The following is a 19,074-nucleotide window of genomic DNA, read 5'->3' on the forward strand; positions in this document are numbered from 1 at the left end:
CGCGTGTGCCACATGGCGGCGCGCCAAGGTAGCGGCATGCCACGTTGGCAATGCCATATAGCAACGGGCCGCGGACTCGGGCCAAAAGGTGACGGCCCAACCGAACCCAACATGGGGCTCAAGGTTGGGTGCCATGTGGTTAGATCACAATGCATGTGAGTTGCCTTGGGGAGCAAGTGAGGAAGTGGTCCTCACCTAGCCAGGTGACACTTGTTTCTTTGTTATTCCTTGGTTTATTTAACTAAGGATTGAATTCAACATTCTTTCTATGTGGGATCTTTAATTTTTGTGAAAAAGTTCCACATTGAAAGATGAGTGGAATTCATAAGGAAGCACTCCTTATAAATAACCATGGCATACATTTGGATTGTTCACTTGATTAAGGTGTTAGAAAAGGCATCTCCAAAAACCTTTAAACACATATAATTACTCAAGTATTAGGTCGAGCTTAGCTAACTTCTAAGCAATAGACCTTGTAGAGGTCGAGTTGCGGGTGGATGCCGTTGGAGGTTTCGCCCGTGCAAGACTAAAGGCTTTCTCATGTAAGAGCTCGAGGGTACGAGCGAAGCACGCGTCAAAGGTAATTAATCTTTCCTTAATTCTTGTTAATTAAGTTAATTATGTCTTGTGATTATATTAATTGTGAGTGTAGTCTTGGCTCGGGTTTTCTTTCGTGTCGAGTTGGACTCATCTAAAGCCAACAGGATTTTCCGTAGGCTGGTTTCTTTAGAGGTTTTGGGTTGAGGTTCACGTGCCTCTCTGGGCATTTCCCCTTTACATGCAGAGTTGCAAGCTTGTTATTGGTGTTTCCGCAGCGCTCGTCACCGGGGTATCCTTCGGGTTCTTATCTACACTAAATCGGCTTTCATGTGCCTTATGCTAGGTAAATGCATACGTGATGATATTTTTGTGCAGTGGCTCCTTTGGGATCTACGCCAGTTGCTCGATTCGTTTGTAGCTTGTTGGATTGTGAAGGTACCCCAACTTTGGGTTTCTCCGGCATACTGGTTAGCTGGTCAAGCTCGTCGTCGAAAATTTTCTTTTTGACAAAAAAAAAAAATGCTCACAAGTAAGGGATATTCCCGAACTCCTTCCCAAAGTAATCTAAATTCCCCTATTTTGACAACAACCCCTGTATTATTATTTATTATATTTTTTTTACAAAGATTTTTGCTTAGTTACTGAAGCAGACAAATTCAACGTTCAAAACCCATACGTTACTTTAGGTCCTTTTCATTCTAAAAAAACAAACAAAAACAAAATGTTGATTGTTAGATATAGCCCTTTTTCACAGTTTTGTATTTTGGTTAATTTATGAGATCCTTTTGTGGTACAGAAGTCGTCTGTAGACGACTACTATGTTAGAAGCTTCAAAAATTATGTGGGTATGTTAGTTGATCTACTAAAAGAAATTGTTGTTTTGTTTTGGTTTCGATTATATTACTTTTTTGACGATTTGGAAGGTTGTAACAAAAATGGAAGGCAGGAGCAGAAAAAGGGATGTATTACTTAGCAAATTGTATTCATTTGGATGTATAAAACCAAGTTTTAATGAAGAACATTCACAAATTGGGCAAAGGGGTTATGCAAGAGTGGTGCATTGTAATGATCCAGATAACCCAGAAGCAATTCAGCTAAATTATAGGGGGAATTATGTATCTACTACTAAATATACTGCTGTTAATTTCATACCCAAATCATTGTTTGAGCAATTTCGTCGAGTTGCGAATTTGTATTTTCTTATTGTTGCTTGTGTATCTTTTAGTCCTTTGGCACCTTATGCTGCTGTTAGTATTGCTTTCCCTTTGGCTGTTGTTGTTGGAGCTACTATGGCGAAGGAGGCTGTCGAAGATTGGAGGCGAAAAAAGCAGGTACATTCTCTTTAATTTGACTTTTGAATTGATGTTTATGGATTTATAGTCTTGCATATGATTTTTGTTGGTTCTCATAGTTTTTGCAATTGTTGATTTTCTCGAATTGTAAGCTTTGTAGGGATTATAATGTTTGTGGAATACATACTTTATGTGTTGAGATAAGAATGAATCCTGGTTTGAATTTACGAATTTGTGATTTTTTTTTTTTTTTTTTTTTTTTTTTTTTTTTTTTTTTTTTTTTTTTTTTGAAAGATTACGAATTTGTGATTAAGTAGACAAGAGATTCATTTTTCTTGGAGCAAAGAATATTTAAGATTAAATCCTTGTTTACATTTACGAATTTTGGATTTGAAATTAGGCTGGGTTTGGGTTGATGGAAAACATTTAAGATCAAATAATTTTCCATGGAAAAGGAACAAACTTGAGTTTCTTTGTTTGATTTCTTACAAGAAAAGTTGTTAGGATGGATGGGAGGAGAGAATTGAGGAAGTAATGAGGAAAGGGGAATATGTGGCTTTCCCTTCTTTACAGAAGGAATATGATTTTTATTTTTTAAGTGAGTTATTTTCCATCTTTGGGAAACTGATTTCCATCCCTTCACAAACCAAACAAAGGAAAATGGGAAGAATGTAAAGTAGAAAGATTAGAATCCTAATATATTACACCCAACCAAATACTCAATATACGTAAATTAGAATCTTGTGGTTGCTATATCTAGAAAGTGTTGCTCATGTTGTACCCTTGTATTGCAAAATTTGGGTAGATTTGAACTTTAAGCCCTATGTACAAAGCATAACAAGTCTGTAATGCGTGGTATTGGTTGTCCTGCTCTTGGCTTGTTCCTTCAGCTTAATTGTGTTGAGGGCAATTCTCCGGTCAAGATGTGTACATAAAATTTCAGCTCAATTTTATATATTTCTTGTTCTTTCGAACAGGGCAATGCATTGGTTTGTTCACTATACTACCATTCTTTATGTCCCTCTGCCAATAAGTAGATTGCATAAGGTTAAAGATTTAAGGTTTGGAATTACGACCAAGGTAATACTTTTTGTTATTTGCTTCCTAAAGTGCGGCATTTTAAATTATGGAAATTGTGGGTTTGTGGTTATGTAGTGAATTCTGAAATTTTGGGCTGGATTTTTGTTGTTTGGAGTTTCGTAATAAGTTGTTTGGTTAGAAGTTTGGTTAGTGATGTTGTATCCGGGTATCTCTTTCTGAAATGGCTATCCTAGTTTGTTAATCTAAACTAACTTGAAGGGCCAATGTCACTGCATAAAATCGAGTTAATCATATAATTCATTGCTGAAGCTGGAGATGGAATTATTACCGATATAGGCACGGTGTTGCATGTCACTGCTTACAAGGCTCCTATTTCTTCAAAACTGTCCTTTTTACATTCTGAAATTAATTATAGATTAATTTTTAAATTACCACCCAAAAATGTAACCATTTTCGAACTAACCACCCGTTTAATTATTTATTTTAAACTACCACCCCTTAAATTAAATAAATGCTCAGATTACCACCCATATTAAAAATCTGGTGGATTTTCCGTCTGTAGGCCCCACCTAACACTCATTTTGACTGATTTTTTCCCCGATTTTTCTCTTTAATAACGTTATCTTTACTTTAATTTACATTTCCTTCTCCAAATTCTACCAAATTTCAAAGAGAAAAATGTGAATTGAACTTAGAAGAGCGTTTTTAAAGAGAAAAATCTGGGAAAAAAATCAGTCAAAGTAAGCGTTAGGTGGGGCCCACAGACGGAAAATCTTCCAGATTTTTGAAATGGGTGGTAATTTGAGCATTTATTTAATTTAAGGGGTGATAATTTAAAATAAAAAATTAAATGGGTTGTTAGTTCGAAAATGGTTACATTTTTTGGTGGTAATTTAAAAAATTTCCTTAATTATATTATTCAATTATTTCCATCTCACTCTTTTTCTTTTAAAATCAACAACCTGAGGAATTCTTACATCTCTACATTAGGCTTCAATACTAAATAGCAGCGATTCAATGAAATATTCGCTTTATCATTAAAAGGCAATGTCGGCGTTAGTCAGGTGGGTCAAATAGGAGACCACCCTATTCCGGCGGGGGTCTGGGTTCAATGGGTGGTGGGGTGGGGTGGGATGGAGAAGAAAAACATACCCGCCATGGATGATGTGGCAGCAGAGGGGGGATTTCTAAACTGGTTAGAGGATTGGAGGATGAATGTGATATTGAAACAGGTACAACTGTACTAGTGGATGAATATGCATTTGTTGAGTCATTAATTCCTTATGATGTTTTTTGAAGACATCTTTGTTGTAGGTTTATAAATACTTTTTTTTTCTATTTTTTGGAGTATGATTTCTGAGTTTAGATGATTGTGTATGTTAAGTGATTTTTTTGTGGCATAACTGTTTGTAATAATGTCATTTTATTAGGCCACTGAAGAAGCTTCTATTTTTTTTTTTTTTTTTTTCTTTTGTGGGAGTGGTTATGTGAGGGGATGAGAATGTTAGGCGGGCAACATCCACCCCACTACAGCTCACTGACATCCCTCTGATTTATGTTCTTCCCCAGCTTCAAAATTTCTGCGAATTTTCTTTCACAATTTCGGTGCGATCTTTTGGGTTTATTACCACCATCGATGAGGAAAAGCCCTCAATTAGAACGTGAGTGAGTGACGATTAACTTATGCTCCCCAGTTCACAAATTCATTTCAACTTGATTCTAGAGCCTTACATATCCGTTATCTTTTCTGCAGAAAATACTCTTCCATGAAGAGTAATGTGAAAATTTGGTGGATTACTAATTATTTTTATAAAATATTCCTTGGAAGGTAGCTATGATAAAAATGTTAAGTAGGTTCTGGTTTTCCCTCAAAATTTGCAAAGCTTCTACCTCAAAGGCCAGTTGATAATCAGTTGGTTAAATTAAATTAATATGACTATTTCGTGGCATTGCATGAATAGTTTCTTGAGACCCACCACCAACTTAATGAAGAAAATATTTATCCTGTTCTTTAACACAAATTCTTGAATCTGGGCTTCGATTTTCTTGATTTGGTCTTGAAAAGTTTGTTTTATAAATGAGAAGGGTGGAAGTGATTGTGAACTTTGGATCAAGGGGTGAAATTTCCTCCTTCTCTTCTGCCTCTTTGTATCATGACAACCTAAGAGAGTATATTTAAATTTCAAATTACTAATATGTGTCTAGTGACTACCAAACTATAAAAAATGATCATTTTAGTGTTCTACATTCTCTTCATACGGCTTTAGTGTGTAAGAATTTCTTAACTGTGAGGTCTAAGTTGAGCGTATATGTTGTTGGCATAGTGTCTACAATTAGGTTGCTTAATTGTAGTTGCAAGCTGAAAATCCTTGAGTGATAAAGAGGAGAAAAAGTGCAGTATCCAATTCAATTAAATTAAATTAATTTGAACAAACTGGTCAAATCCATGAAATGAAACTTCACTCGGAACTTCAAAAGTCACTAAGGGGGCGTTTGGTATAGCAATTTTAGATGTAGGAATCGGATTCAATTAAGTGTTTCCATTTCTAGTTGTTTGGTATGGGTTAAAAGTAACAAATACCGTTTCTGGAGGGTAACAAAATCCCCCTATTTGTTACCCTTGACAAACTAGTGGAAACAAAATACGTTTCCTTACTCAATCACAATCTCCTCAAATTGTTTCCATTCCTTTAGGTTACCAAACATATATTAAAGGTAACGTTTATCATTACCCTTTCCCTTCCTTATTTGAATCCTTTCCGTTTCATTTACAATGTTTATACCAAACACCCCCAAATATATCTTACTTGGATCCTAGGACCTGTTGTAAATTAAGAAAACCAATCACTGGCTTTCATGTTGTAGAGCTATCTCTGCTAACTCTACCATGGGCTGTATTTACTTGTGTATCAGTATTGGATACTGACATAATAAGATTGTTTAGGAAAGAAATCTGTGTCAAACCTAGGATTGCCAAAAGGTACATTAAAAATATTGCAATTGAGAATGCAGCTATGGTAAAACATACATTTCTGAGATTCAGAATATAGAATCACCATCAGCATACTTGAGTGCTTCACACATTCAGATTAGCAGCTTACATATCTGTGTCAATGATGACAGTTATTGTCTGCCTTATTTGGAATGCCTTCTTTTTTTTTTTTTCCCTTGAAAATACTATTGGTAAAATAAGTTTGAAGTTTGTCAAACATATGTGATGCCAATAGGAATACCACCATCCTTAGTTTACATTTTTCATATTGGAAAAGGTCTCTATCTTCATGATCTTCCAATGGCCTTATAGGTATTAATAACCTTTCTAATGGGCTAAGGTGAGCAGTGTACATACACATTTACACCAAAATATCAGTCTATGTGCCATATTAAACCAACGATAGTAACAATTCTGCATAAACTGATCGTATAAATTATTAATTTGGATTGTATGGTGTCTACATTCTACAAATTTTGATAGGAACAATTCTACATAAACTGATTGTATGGTCTTATTAGTTGCTCTCATTTCACAAAGATCTTACCTAAATGGTCTCCCTGGCCCTCTGCCCTAACCTCATCTTTCGGGTGTAACTTTATATTTCATTCAAGGTCATGTACAAATTGTTTATTTGGATTGTATGGTGTCTACATTCTACACACATGAGATAATTTGGTGTCTTTTTTTCTTCTTGGTACATATTTTAGTTTTGGTTCTAAAACCCAAGTTCCCTTTTATTCAACTTCATCTATGTAGATTTGATTTAGTTCCTTACAATTACTTAGGCTACAAAGTTGGTTGATCTTTTAATTCAATGCCATGGGTTGTCTTGTGCAATTTTTGGTTACATTCTTTTATAGTATAATATCTTAAGGTCTTCATTAGTTGGACATCATCATGGCTTGGGTAGATGTAATAAAAAATTGAAAAGTAGATATTGCTATTGTGGTCAGTTGTAAAAGGATGAGGCTGTAGGAAGGCACGCCTTGTGCTGAGGTGCTTGGTGATTAGGGTAGAGTGCCTTTCTTTCTCTAGGCAAGTCACATTCAAAGAGGCGCACATAAGAAGTGTTATTGAATGTTTTATAGTGGGCCTTTTCAAAGAGGCACACCAAAGTTTCCAAAGGCAAGCCTAGGCGCAGCAGGACCTTCATCGCCTGATTGCGCCTTGAGCCTTTTTATACATAGGGCTGTGGGCATATCTCATGCAACCTTTGAGGGAATTCTGAGCTTTTCTTTCAAGTATGAAAAGATGTTTGAGTGTAATGTATATTTGTCAAGCACAATATTTTTTTAGCTAGATCAAGGATATAAAGGAGAGTGTTGCTAGAGGATGTAATTTTTCAAATAAGCATTATACGATTCCATTACAGACGTGGAGTAAGATTTCATAAGACGTGAATAACGTGATCCTCTTAGATTTAGTTTTCATTTCTACTAGTTATTATGTGTTGTGAAATTTGTAATGTTAAATTATATTTTAGGAGGTTTATTTTATCAAATGCATCTCTCCTGACACAGAGATTGTTAAATTTTTGTTGAAGCTTAATTGTTGTGTAAATGTAAATTAGAATGGGATAAATTGAAAAGAATAATCCCACCTTTGGCACATCTTCTCAAAATAATCCCACCTTTGCGTATTCCAGAAATAATCCCACCTTTGCGTATTCAAGGAATAATCCCACCTTTGTACCACATATTCTCAAAATGGTCTTTTACGTGGTAGTGAAATTGGTAACCTGTTTAGAAGGTCTTTTTCCACGTGTCGTCTGTTAATTGGTTTTTGTTTTTTTTTTTTTAAAAAAACAAAGAAATAAACAAAAAAAAAAAAATCCTTAGCTCCTTCTTCCTTACGCTGCCGGAGCCCCTCCCTCGCCGGACCCAACTGCTCGCCGACAAGCCGGACCCATCCACCCTCCTTGATTCCCTTTCTTTCCCTCTTCCACATCCTCTCCACCGATTCCCCCTTTCCGTTCCCCCTTCCACTCCGCCGAGAAACTCCGTCGCGCAGCCGGCACCGTTGATCAAGTTTTAGGCCGGACAAAGGTCTGATTCCCTTTGCTGTCGGGCCCAGACACCACACCTAAACGAGGTTTCTGTTTCAATTTGGAGGTTAAGAGGGGATTTGGGGTGGGGATTGGACATGGCAGCCCCTTCCCTTAAAATTGAAATTGGAGGGAATCATAAAAAATTGTCAAATTCCGTCGTTGAAATGCTTGGAAAACAGAGCAACGATCCATGGAAAGACAACAAAGAGGAAACCTCGGAGCTTGACCTTGGAGATTGACCGAAACGAATTCAATGGTGATGGGTGGGACCGAGGTTTCCAATTCAAATCTCTGAGCTTGATGTTTAGGAGAGTTGTGGGATTTGGCAAAGGCGTGGCTCAGGTGACGAGGGGGGGCTAGGGTTGCATCTCAGTTGGTCATTTTGGTGGCGATGGTGGGAAGGTAGTTAGTTCAGTGGTGATGGGTGGTCATGGTGGTTGGATGTTGGGGGTGAGGTGCAAAAAAAAGATTAAAAAAAAAAAATAACTTGTAAAATAGGTTGAAGGTAAAAAGGCTTTTTTTAAGAATATGGAGGTGTTAAGGTGGGACTATTTATGGAATACACAAAGGTGGTATTGTTTTGAGAAGATGTGTTAAAGGTGGGATTATTCTTTACAATTTTTCCAAATATTCAATACTCAAAGAAAATGCATGAATGTGAATTTGTTGCGAAAATTTGATATTATCATCTTCTTATTGTTTAGTGCTTGCCTTGGCTCATTTAGATCTTTTATACTATTTTTTTAATTTAAATTTATTTTGTCTTTTTCTCCAAGATATTATTTTTCTAAAATGAGTGTAATGAGGAAATATCATGCAAGTGAAATCTGTGATCAATACTACATATAAATCATTAAAGCTCTTTCGATGTTTCATACTTTTTCCCTTTATATTAATCTTGTCCGGTTAATCAATTTAAATTATTTCAATTTTTCCAGGACATAGAGGCGAATAATCGGCAGGTTGAGTTATTTGATGGTAGCAATCAAATCTTTGTTGAATCTAAGTGGAAAGAACTTAGGGTTGGTGATGTTGTTAAAGTGTATAAGGATGAACATTTTCCAGCTGATTTGCTCTTCCTCTCTTCAAATTATGAGGATGGGATCTGCTATGTAGAGACCTCAAATCTTGATGGAGAAACAAATCTGAAGTTGAAGCATGCTTTGGAAGTCACATCCTGCTTGCAAGATGAAAGCTCCTTGTGTCAATTTAAGGCACTAACCAAGTGTGAAGATCCCAATGAAAATCTGTACTCTTTTGTTGGAACCTTGTACTATAATGGAAAGCAGTATCCTCTTTCTCTGCAACAACTTCTTCTGAGAGACTCTAAACTCCGGAATACTGATCATATTTATGGTGTGGTGGTTTTCACTGGACATGACACAAAAGTAATGCAGAATGCTATCAATCCACCATCAAAGAGAAGTGGGATTGAAAAACGATTGGATAAAGTCATCTATATTCTTTTCAGTTTTGTTATTGTGATATCTTTTACTGGGTCTGTTTTCTTTGGTATTACAACTAAAAAGGATATATATGATGGAAAGTTGAGAAGGTGGTATCTTCGACCAGATAAGGTTACTGTCCTCTTTGACCCGAAAAGAGCAGCTTTAGCTGCCTTTCTACATTTGCTAACTGACCTCATGCTCTATGGCTACTTGGTTCCCATCTCATTGTACATATCTATTGAGATTGTCAAGGTCCTACAGTGTATTTTCATAAATCAGGATCAGCATATGTATTGTGAGGAAACTGATAGGCCTGCTCATGCACGTACTTCAAATTTGAATGAAGAGCTTGGTCAAGTACATACTATATTATCTGATAAGACTGGTACATTAACATGCAACTCTATGGAATTTGTCAAATGTTCCATAGCTGGTATATCATACGGACAAGGGATGACTGAAGTAGAGGCTGCTCTAGCCAAGAGACAAGGGAAACTAATTCCCCCTGGGGCACTGGGTGCAGGAAGTGACCACAATACCTCTGATAAGCCAGCCAAAGCTTTTAATATTAATGATGAACGCCTCATGAATGGAAGGTGGGTCAAAGAACCTCATTCACATATGATACAGAAATTTTTCAGAGTGTTGGCAATCTGCCATACAGCCATTCCTGATGTCCATGAGGAAACAGGTCAAATTTCCTATGAGGCTGAGTCACCTGACGAAGCAGCGCTTGTCATATCTGCAAAGGAACTTGGTTTTGAGTTTTTCAGAAGGACACAGACGAGCATATTTTTGCATGAGTTGGACCATGAGACTGGACAAATGATAGATAGGTGAGCTTCTATATTCCTTGGTTGGCATCCAAATACTTTCCTGAGTTACACTGTTTACGTACAAATATATGGAGAATGAGGTCATTCTTGTTAAGTCAAAATATGTGAACCATGGACTATCAGCTTTGAAGCAATATGGTGAATCAGATTATTATAATTGCTCACCATACATATACTTGATTCACTGAATCTTAGAGTTAAGAAGTTAGAATACTTGCTCTGTTTTTTAACATTGCAAGGTTTGCAATTATGACACTATTCACACATTCCTCTTTAACCACATTGTGATTTATACATGAAGGAAAAATACAGTCATTGAGGTCTAGTGAAACTCATCATGAAATATATTTTCACAATATCAACCTATTATAATAACCATTAAATATATGCAGCATGTTTTATGTGGAAATAGTGATTGTAACAAAAATAGAAATATTTATCCTTTGTTTATATTTTTTGGTTCAGTAAACAAAATTATATTATGGATCCTAAGTTCTTCCTTTGCTAATAAGGAATGCAGAACACTAGGTTTGACTATTACATTGCTTTGTTGAATTTATTTTTAAGGCCAATTCAGCTTGGGGGTGATAATCTATTTTGATCAATGGATTCCAGCTCAGAATACACTCGTCCTATATATTAATATTGGTCTTGCTTACAGTACTTGTTCTGTTCTGTGAAATGAATTTTTTTGTAGTTAAAAATTCAAGTTGTTTTCAGATTCTGTGAAGGAAGATAAGCTATTTGTCTTGATTCTTAAGGACTTTTTCTATTTCCAGGGTGTATGAACTTCTTCATGTTCTAGAATTCAGTAGCTCACGCAAAAGAATGTCTGTAATCGTCCGAAATAAAGAAAAAACGCTTCTCCTTCTGTGCAAAGGGGCAGACAGGTTGGGACAGAACTTATTTTTCTTTTTTCTTTCTGGTTTATTATGAGTATATAAGTTTTATTCTAGAGGTTTCTTTTTTATTTAATTGTCTGCATTTGTAGTGTAATGTTTGAGAGACTATCTGAAGAAGGGCGGCAATTTGAAGCAGAGGTTAAGGCTCATATCAAGAAATATGCTGAGGCAGGTTTAAGAACCTTGGTAGTTGCATATCGCGAGCTTAATGAAGAAGAGTTTGCAAAGTGGGAGGAGGAGTTTCAGAATGCCAAAACTTCTGTAAGTGCTGACCGAGATGTATTGGTTGACGCAGCTGCTGATAAGATTGAAAAGCAGTTGATTCTACTTGGCGCTACAGCTCTTGAGGATAAACTGCAAAAGGGGGTATATGATCCAACCATTCTGTAGATTCCCCTCTTCTTGATGTTTTTAGCTGGCATCGCCAATCAGCCTTTTTTTTTTCAATTTTATTATAAAACTATTGTAATGCCTACTGCTATAATTCCAGTGAAGGAGAGCTAAGATTTGAAGTATAATTTCTCCTTTGTTGAAAAACTATTGACCTCTTTTTTTACTTGTGCAACAGGTGCCTGAATGCATTGAGAAACTTGCCCAGGCAGGCATCAGTATATGGGTCCTAACCGGTGATAAGATGGAAACAGCAATTAATATTGGGTATGGTGACATTGTATTCTAACAAATTTTCTTACGTGTTTTCTAATGATATGTTTTAAAAGACTATTCGATGAGTCTAATTATGTGTGTAGCATATTTATGCTTCAAAATCAAACCATTGCAGTTATGCATGTAGCCTATTAAGGCAAGGTATGAAGCAAATTGTGATCTCGCTGGATTCACCGGAAATAATTTCATTGGAAAGACGTGGTGACAAGGAAGCCATTGCAAAGGTCAATTGGTATAGTGTATAAAATTTATTATAACTTTTTCTTGTTAGTTGCTTATAATTTTTACTCATTACAGGCTTCCCTGGATAGTGTAAGGAAGCAATTGGGTGATGCCAAGTCTCAAATTAGGATTGCCAAGTCACAAAATAGAGATGCAAAAGACACTCGCACTGAATTTGGATTGATAATTGATGGGAAATCTCTAGCTTACGCTCTAGACAAAAATCTAGAAATATCTTTTCTAGATGTTGCAACTGGCTGTGATTCAGTTATATGCTGTCGTTCTTCACCCAAACAGAAAGCTCTTGTAAGATTCTTTCTTGAAGAAACTTAATTTCTCTTTACAGTCAGTTGCAAATATTGCAAGAGCTATTGACCCAAATAATCTGATAAAGATGTAGAAAATACACAGGTGACAAGATTGGTCAAAATACAAACTGGTAAAACAACATTGGCAATCGGTGATGGGGCAAATGATGTTGGCATGATTCAAGAGGCTAATATTGGAGTTGGTATCAGTGGTGTGGAAGGAATGCAGGTAACGATTTCCTGCTAATACTTATTGATAATAAGCCTGGAGAAATGATGTATTTACATCCCCTGTAGATGTCCGTTGTTAGCTTATAGGGAGGTCAATCATTAATCTGAAACAACACTTTGATGGGAACAGTGATACGGGAGAATCTGCGTTTGGATCTATACATTATCATATGGGTTCATGGACACATATTTTTCTCTTCCCTTTAGAAGTATAGGTGGGAGATATGCGTCTAAAATGTAGCATCTGGTGTCTTTGTTTTCATGGTTGTTGGCATTAAAATAGTTTACAATGTATGGACAGTAACTAAATATGCTAGATCCCAAGAGAGAAGACTGCTTTTAGATTGAAAAGTGGCTATGAAGGACTGAAGTTTTGGGTGTACATTAATGCAGCTATTTATCAACGAGTAGTAGATGCATCTTTTTCGTGGGATGGCTCTATAGCCTTTTGTTTTTCTAGAAGACCAGAACTAGTGAAAAAACCAGCAGCGATAATTAGAAATTGATGCAGGTCATGCTGCTACCTAGGGGCCGTTTGATTCGTTGAGTTTGGATGGATTGGTTCGAAATCTCATATTAGGGATACTAATTTGAAGTTGACTGGTTTATATGTTAGAATGATTTTTCATTTCAATATGTGGGTATGAGATTCTAGCGGGATGGGATAGAATTAGAAACCTCTTAGATTCCGTACCTAAAATGCATAGCCAAACATTAAAATGGATAGAATGCATTATAATTCCTTCCAACCCATTCTAAAAGGTCCTACCAAATAAACTCTTAGTTTCTTTAGGAATTTGTGGTGGATGCATGTCATGTGTCTCTAAAATATAAAGGAGAATCAATTCTAATTACATCGTTAAATATGTGGTACTTTTGTTATCTTGGTCAGCAACATAATTAACACTTTTTTGGATAGAAGAAAATGGAAGGAAAAGAAGGGAAGGAAAGGGAGGAAGACAAACTCTCTTTTTTTAATAAAGAATCGAGGGAAGGGAGGGATCCATTTTCCCTCTCTCTTTAATAAGCATAATCCCTCCAAAATTGGAGAGATTTGGAGGGAAAATGGAGTTCACCTCCCCCTCCCTTTCTTTCCCTTCCCTTTCCATCTTTCTTGGAGATAAATTATTTGCAATCTTAATAATGTTAATGCATTGATATATAGTGGAGTGTATAAGGGGGTTGCTCATTTTTTATTATTTATGTATAAGTACATGATATAATGGGTTGGGATATCTACATGCTTATGCCTTGGAAGAGTTTATTACTTTTCATTTGTGAATAGGCTTTGATTGGTTAAGTGAACCAAATGTTATATTTCATCTGATTCTGAATTTTTTTTCATTTAAATGAATTTATTTGACTTGTATCTCAAGTTTTGTTTGGTAGCATGCGAAAATTAATCTTGCATTTTATTTATTTATATTTGTTTGTTTATTTGTTTGCGTTTTCTTCTTGATAATTGGTGAGTGAAGCTTATGTCTTATGAAAACCTTTGTGTTGGTGAATGGAGCAATTACACTTTAACCCCTTGTTAATTCAAATCTTAAATGAGCCTGTTGAAACCCATTGTAACCCACTTGTGAGTGTCCCACATTGGAGAAAGAGGAAAGGTGGTTTCACTTTATAAGGTAGAGAAGTTACTCCTACTATTGCCAATTGGTTTTAGTGTGGAAGCTCCAAAGCCTAGTCTGTGGACCAAATTCTTCTCCTCCTTGTTCGGGTTGCCCAGGCCCATTTCATATTGTTTCGAAATTTAACATGGTATCAGAGCCTAGGTTTGTTGGGCCGTTCAAAAACTGGGTATTTGTCAAGCCACTGGTTAAGGGGCCTCCATTGGATGTTCATTCCCAATGAGGATTATATTGTACCTTCTGGTGTGCTCTAAGTTCTAAGGACACTCACAAGTGAGGGGGACTTTTGAAACCCATTGTAACCCACTTGTGAGTGTCCCACATTGGAGAAAGAGGAGAGGTGGTTTCACTTTATAAGGTAGAGAAGTTACTCCTACTATTGCCAATTGGTTTTAGTGTGGAAACTCCAAAGCCTAGTTTGTGGACCAAATTCTCCTCCTCCTTGTTCGGGTTGCCCAGGCCTATTTCATATTGTTTCGAAATTTAACATGGTATCAGAGCCTAGGTTTGTTGGGCCGTTCAAAAACTGGGTATTTGTCAAACCCCTGGTTAAGGGCCTTCCATTGGATGTTCATTCCCAATGAGGATTATATTGTACCTTCTGGTGTGCTCTAAGTTCTAAGGACACTCACAAGTGAGGGGGACTTTTGAAATCCATTGTAACCCACTTGTGAGTGTCCCACATTGGAGAAAGAGGAGAGGTGGTTTCACTTTATAAGGTAGAGGAGTTACTCCTACTATTGCCAATTGGTTTTAGTGTGGAAGCTCCAAAGCCTAGTTTGTGGACCAAATTCTCCTCCTCCTTGTTCGGGTTGCCCAAGCCCATTTCATATTGTTTCGAAATTTATCAGAGCCAAGCTTAGGAATCTTTTATTTTATTTTATTTATCCTACAAATGCAAGCTTTGGAACCTTGTTGATTGACCTTGACCTTGAGAGTATCTTTTTTATTAGCAAAAGGTAATTGAATTTTAGAAATCTGTGTTTCTATACACATGAAGCAGACTAGAGGAAAGATTAGCAACTTGTGTGTTAAGGGTGTACAGTCTGTACACCTAGCAGTGCCACCCAGCCAGTTTCTGTTCACGAGGCTAGTCTCACTTATGTCTGAACCTATAGGTTTTTCCATCGTTTAAATCACCCTTCTCTGAGTACGAGTGTTTCTATACTAGGGAAGATGATATGGTCACGCAGGCAAGTGCGCTTCATGCTCCTCATGATCTCATCTTTACGGACAATTAATTCAGATTTTGAAGCAAACAAAACTTTTACTAAGAAAAATAATCAAAATTTAAAATATTAACACAATCAAATCATTATTAATCCACAAAGGATTAATCTTTCGTCAAACTCCCAAGCGTATTAATCATTCTTAATCCACCAAGAACTTATGAAATCATCATTAATCCACTAAGAATCCAAAGGTTCAAAGCACCCAAAGGCAAGGAAGAAAAACACGGCTCTAAAGCTAACAAGCCTTTTTGCATCATACTCTGTATCCTACAGGACAATCGATCCGTATTATTGGTGTGGCTACATAACATAAAGATACCCTAGTTAACTTCTAATTTAGACATACAAGATACTCCCTCCGTTTTTAAATACTTACTCCATTTCTATTTTTTGCACTATTCATTTATCCTACTTTGACTAATGTTTGTGATTTATACATAAGAAAAAATATAATCTTGTGGGTAATTGTTGGAATCATCTCAATGAGTAGATTATTAATTTTCAATTGTTAGAATTTATACTTATTGATTATTAAAGATATTAGTGATCAAAGATTAGCATCGGCATGCGTGTCCAAGAGAAATGGAGCAAATATTTAAAACGGAGGGAGTATATGTTAAGAGCTAAGATTAATTATAGTAAAAGTGAAGAAACTCTACATTGCATGCCATCAGCATAAGTTATCTGACTGGGTCAGTTTACCTATTAAGTTGGTCACCAGTAATGGAGAAGCTGGAAAACAAATGTTGCAGGAGGTTGCTTGACCCTAGCAGTTCGGTCAATTCTTGGACAGCCCTTACAAATTATTTTAAAGCATGTAAATCTCTTCCATTTGTCATTTGGGCATGATCTATCATTGAAAAGCTCTTGAAGCCAAACTTCATTTCCAAGTGGCCTAACCTTAATGAAAAAAAAGGTATGGTTCTTCAAAACAACCAATCTCCCAAGCGATGAAGCTTTTATACTCGTTTTCATCATTGCTTCAATAAATCATTGTATTTCCTTCAATCATATACCATATTTGGGTGCAATCTCAAGCTGTTAGAAACCATCCTATTTTTTAAAAGTACCATCTCAATAGTCATTTCAGAGCCAGAATGCCACCACATTGGTTTCTTGTGATTTAACCAGAAGAAGCCCAAGGGGCTCATGGAAGCTCGCTCGTTACCTCATCTACGTGCATTATTTTTATTTTTTTCGAGTAAAGAAGAGTTTGATCTCCTCTTACCTCTTGAAATCTAACTAATACAATTCCCAGTTTATTATATTTTCCTTTCTTTTTTAATTTTTAAATTTTTTCTGCATTTGCTACATTGCTATTATTATAGAAATGCAGAACTACATTACCTAAATTATGATTCACTCAATGATTTGTGCAGGCCGCTATGTCAAGTGATGTCAACATTGCTCAATTTCGTTTTCTTGAGCGCTTATTGCTTCTGCATGGTCACTGGTGTTACAGGCGTATATCAACGATGGTATTGACCCATCAAGCCTAAAATAACTAAAATGGTTATTTTGTGGATATCCTCTATAGGTGTTTATAGACTAATTTTTTTTTTTTTTTTTTTTTTTGGAATGCAGATATGTTACTTCTTCTATAAGAACATTACATTTGGGCTAACTCTTTTTTGGTTCGAAACACATTCTTCTTTCTCTGCTCAACCTGCGTATAATGATTGGTACTTGTCGACCTATAATGTCTTTTTCACTTCACTTCCGGTGATTGCACTTGGTGTATTTGATCAAGATGTTTCAGCACGGCTTTGCTTAAAGGTAGTAAAAATTAAACATCCTTCAATAAGCAACATAAATTGGAGTTTCCCATTACCCTAACTTTCCAATTGACTTTTGCAGAATCCTGACTTATATGCTGAGGGAATTGAGAACATCCTTTACAGTTGGCCACGTATACTTGGGTGGATGTTCAATGGTCTCTGTAGCTCAATGATTATCTTCTTTTTGACCACTAGTTCTCTGAAGCACCATGCATTTCGGAGTGATGGCCGTGTGGTTGATTTTTCAGTGTTGGCAGCTACAATGTACAGTTGTGTAGTCTGGACTGTCAATTGTCAAATGGCACTGTCCATCAACTACTTTACTTGGATACAGCATTTCGTCATATGGGGCAGTATAGCCTTGTGGTACATTTTCCTGCTCATATATGGTACCCTTCCTCCTACCTTTTCAAAATCGGCTCATCTGATTTTAGTAGAGGTCTGCGCTCCCAGTCCTTTATATTGGATAATTATTGTTTTCGTTGTCTTCTCCACTCTTCTCCCTTATTTCGCCTTTAGAGCTATCCAATTGCGGTTTTGGCCGATGCCACATGATGTTGTTCAGCTTGATCGGAATAGAGGTACAGGGGGTGATGTAAGTAACGGAACATAACATTAGGATCAAAGGATGTAACCTGATTGACGTATGTAGTTAGTATTTTATTTCGAATACATACATTTTTATTTTTTATTTTTTTATATATACCATGACTTGGAGCCTTGAAGGCCTCAATTTGGATGCTAAGATTTTATTCTGTCATGGTTCAGGACTTCAGGTGAAGCTAATTAGGGTTGCAAACCCATTGCCTATATTAGAGATCTGGCCCTTGTTTTGTTTCTTTTACAAGCTCTATAAATAACCCTAAATTACTTTCACAGAATATGCTTGAAGATGTCATTTACCTAACTATGCCCCTTTTAAAAAAATCTAATATATATATATATATATATATATATATATATATATATATATATATATATATATATATATATATATATAAAGGGGAGTTTTTTCCCGAGTTTTTAGAAAGCCATGTAGGATTTAATTTTTTTTAGCGCGCCATGTAGGTAATAATAAATTTTAGTGGTAGCCAATTAAATACAAAATTATTTAATTTCTTTTAGAATGAAATAATTTAAATGACACGTAAGTAAAATTGACGAATGAGATTTTCTAGTTTAAATTAATTAATTATAAAATATTATCTTTTGATATTAGGATTTTATCTAAATACATACCAAATTTTAGCACATAAATATATATATATATATAAACAATTATTTTAAAAAATTCAAACAAACAGTGCATCGCACGAGCTTCATCTAGTATTGGTTCAAAGTAAAATTGCTTATTAAAATAGAGATTTTACCTTAAACCATATCACTAACACAATTGATGATTTTGTCCAAGATAAAATTAGCAGTTCAAGTCCAAGGTACGTAGAAGCACCAACTCAATTCAAAATGAGCAGTTTCCTTTAGACCTCTCTAATTGAGTTGTCTTTCTTGTTTTTTTTTTTTTACTAATAATTGAGTTATCTTTCACTTTAACATAATACACAGACAATAGAAATGACACGTGTCAATTCCTGGTGCTGTTATTTTCCCTCCAAACCACTCCTTTGTTCCCTTTTTGCAAAAACTTCTTTGAAAATTTTAGTATGATATTACTGTCATAATATTATTGCAAATCTTTTATAAGTATCTTATCTTTACAATAATTATTATTATTTCATTTGCTTATTTTATTCTTTTAGTATTTTTCATTAAGAAATTTCAAAATGTTCCTATTATAATGAAGAATTTTCCTACTTATTGCATGTTTTTTAAAGAACTATCCTACTTATTGCATACAAAAATAATATTTTTTTTTATCTTTTAATCTTCAGCTATATATATATA

The 19,074-nt window shown here is 35.7% G+C and overlaps 1 protein-coding gene across 2 annotated transcripts; it reads left to right on the plus strand.

Moving 5' to 3' along the window:
* Positions 1-1,223: 1,223 nt before the first annotated feature.
* On the plus strand, positions 1,224-17,982 carry LOC145629090 (putative phospholipid-transporting ATPase 8). Of its 2 annotated transcripts, XM_081681584.1 has the most exons (12): positions 1,224-1,385; positions 1,766-1,871; positions 8,854-10,199; positions 10,979-11,089; positions 11,191-11,467; positions 11,670-11,758; positions 11,883-11,991; positions 12,065-12,295; positions 12,401-12,526; positions 16,774-16,872; positions 16,979-17,170; positions 17,252-17,982. In XM_081681584.1, exons 2-12 carry the CDS (start codon positions 1,830-1,832, stop codon positions 17,783-17,785), a joined length of 3,156 nt encoding a protein of 1,051 aa, XP_081537710.1. In that variant the 5' UTR covers positions 1,224-1,385; positions 1,766-1,829; the 3' UTR covers positions 17,786-17,982. The 2 variants fall into 2 exon arrangements, with proteins under 2 accessions (XP_081537710.1, XP_081537709.1); XM_081681583.1 differs by having other exon boundaries at positions 1,224-1,871.
* Positions 17,983-19,074: the final 1,092 nt, after the last annotated feature.

Source organism: Chenopodium album, chromosome 4 (genome assembly GCF_948465745.1).
Source record: "Chenopodium album chromosome 4, dcCheAlbu1.1, whole genome shotgun sequence".
In the NCBI taxonomy this organism is placed as follows: Eukaryota; Viridiplantae; Streptophyta; class Magnoliopsida; order Caryophyllales; family Amaranthaceae; genus Chenopodium; species Chenopodium album.

What these genes read in the sequence shown, in the direction of transcription:
- LOC145629090 (XM_081681583.1), top strand. Translation starts at nt 1,476, where the DNA reads ATGGAAGGCAGGAGCAGAAAAAGGGATGTATTACTTAGCAAATTGTAT. An exon ending in ACAGGCGTATATCAACGATG is followed by an intron (nt 16,873 to 16,978) that starts GTATTGACCCAT and finishes TTTGGAATGCAG; the next exon opens with ATATGTTACTTCTTCTATAA. An exon ending in CAGCACGGCTTTGCTTAAAG is followed by an intron (nt 17,171 to 17,251) that starts GTAGTAAAAATT and finishes TGACTTTTGCAG; the next exon opens with AATCCTGACTTATATGCTGA.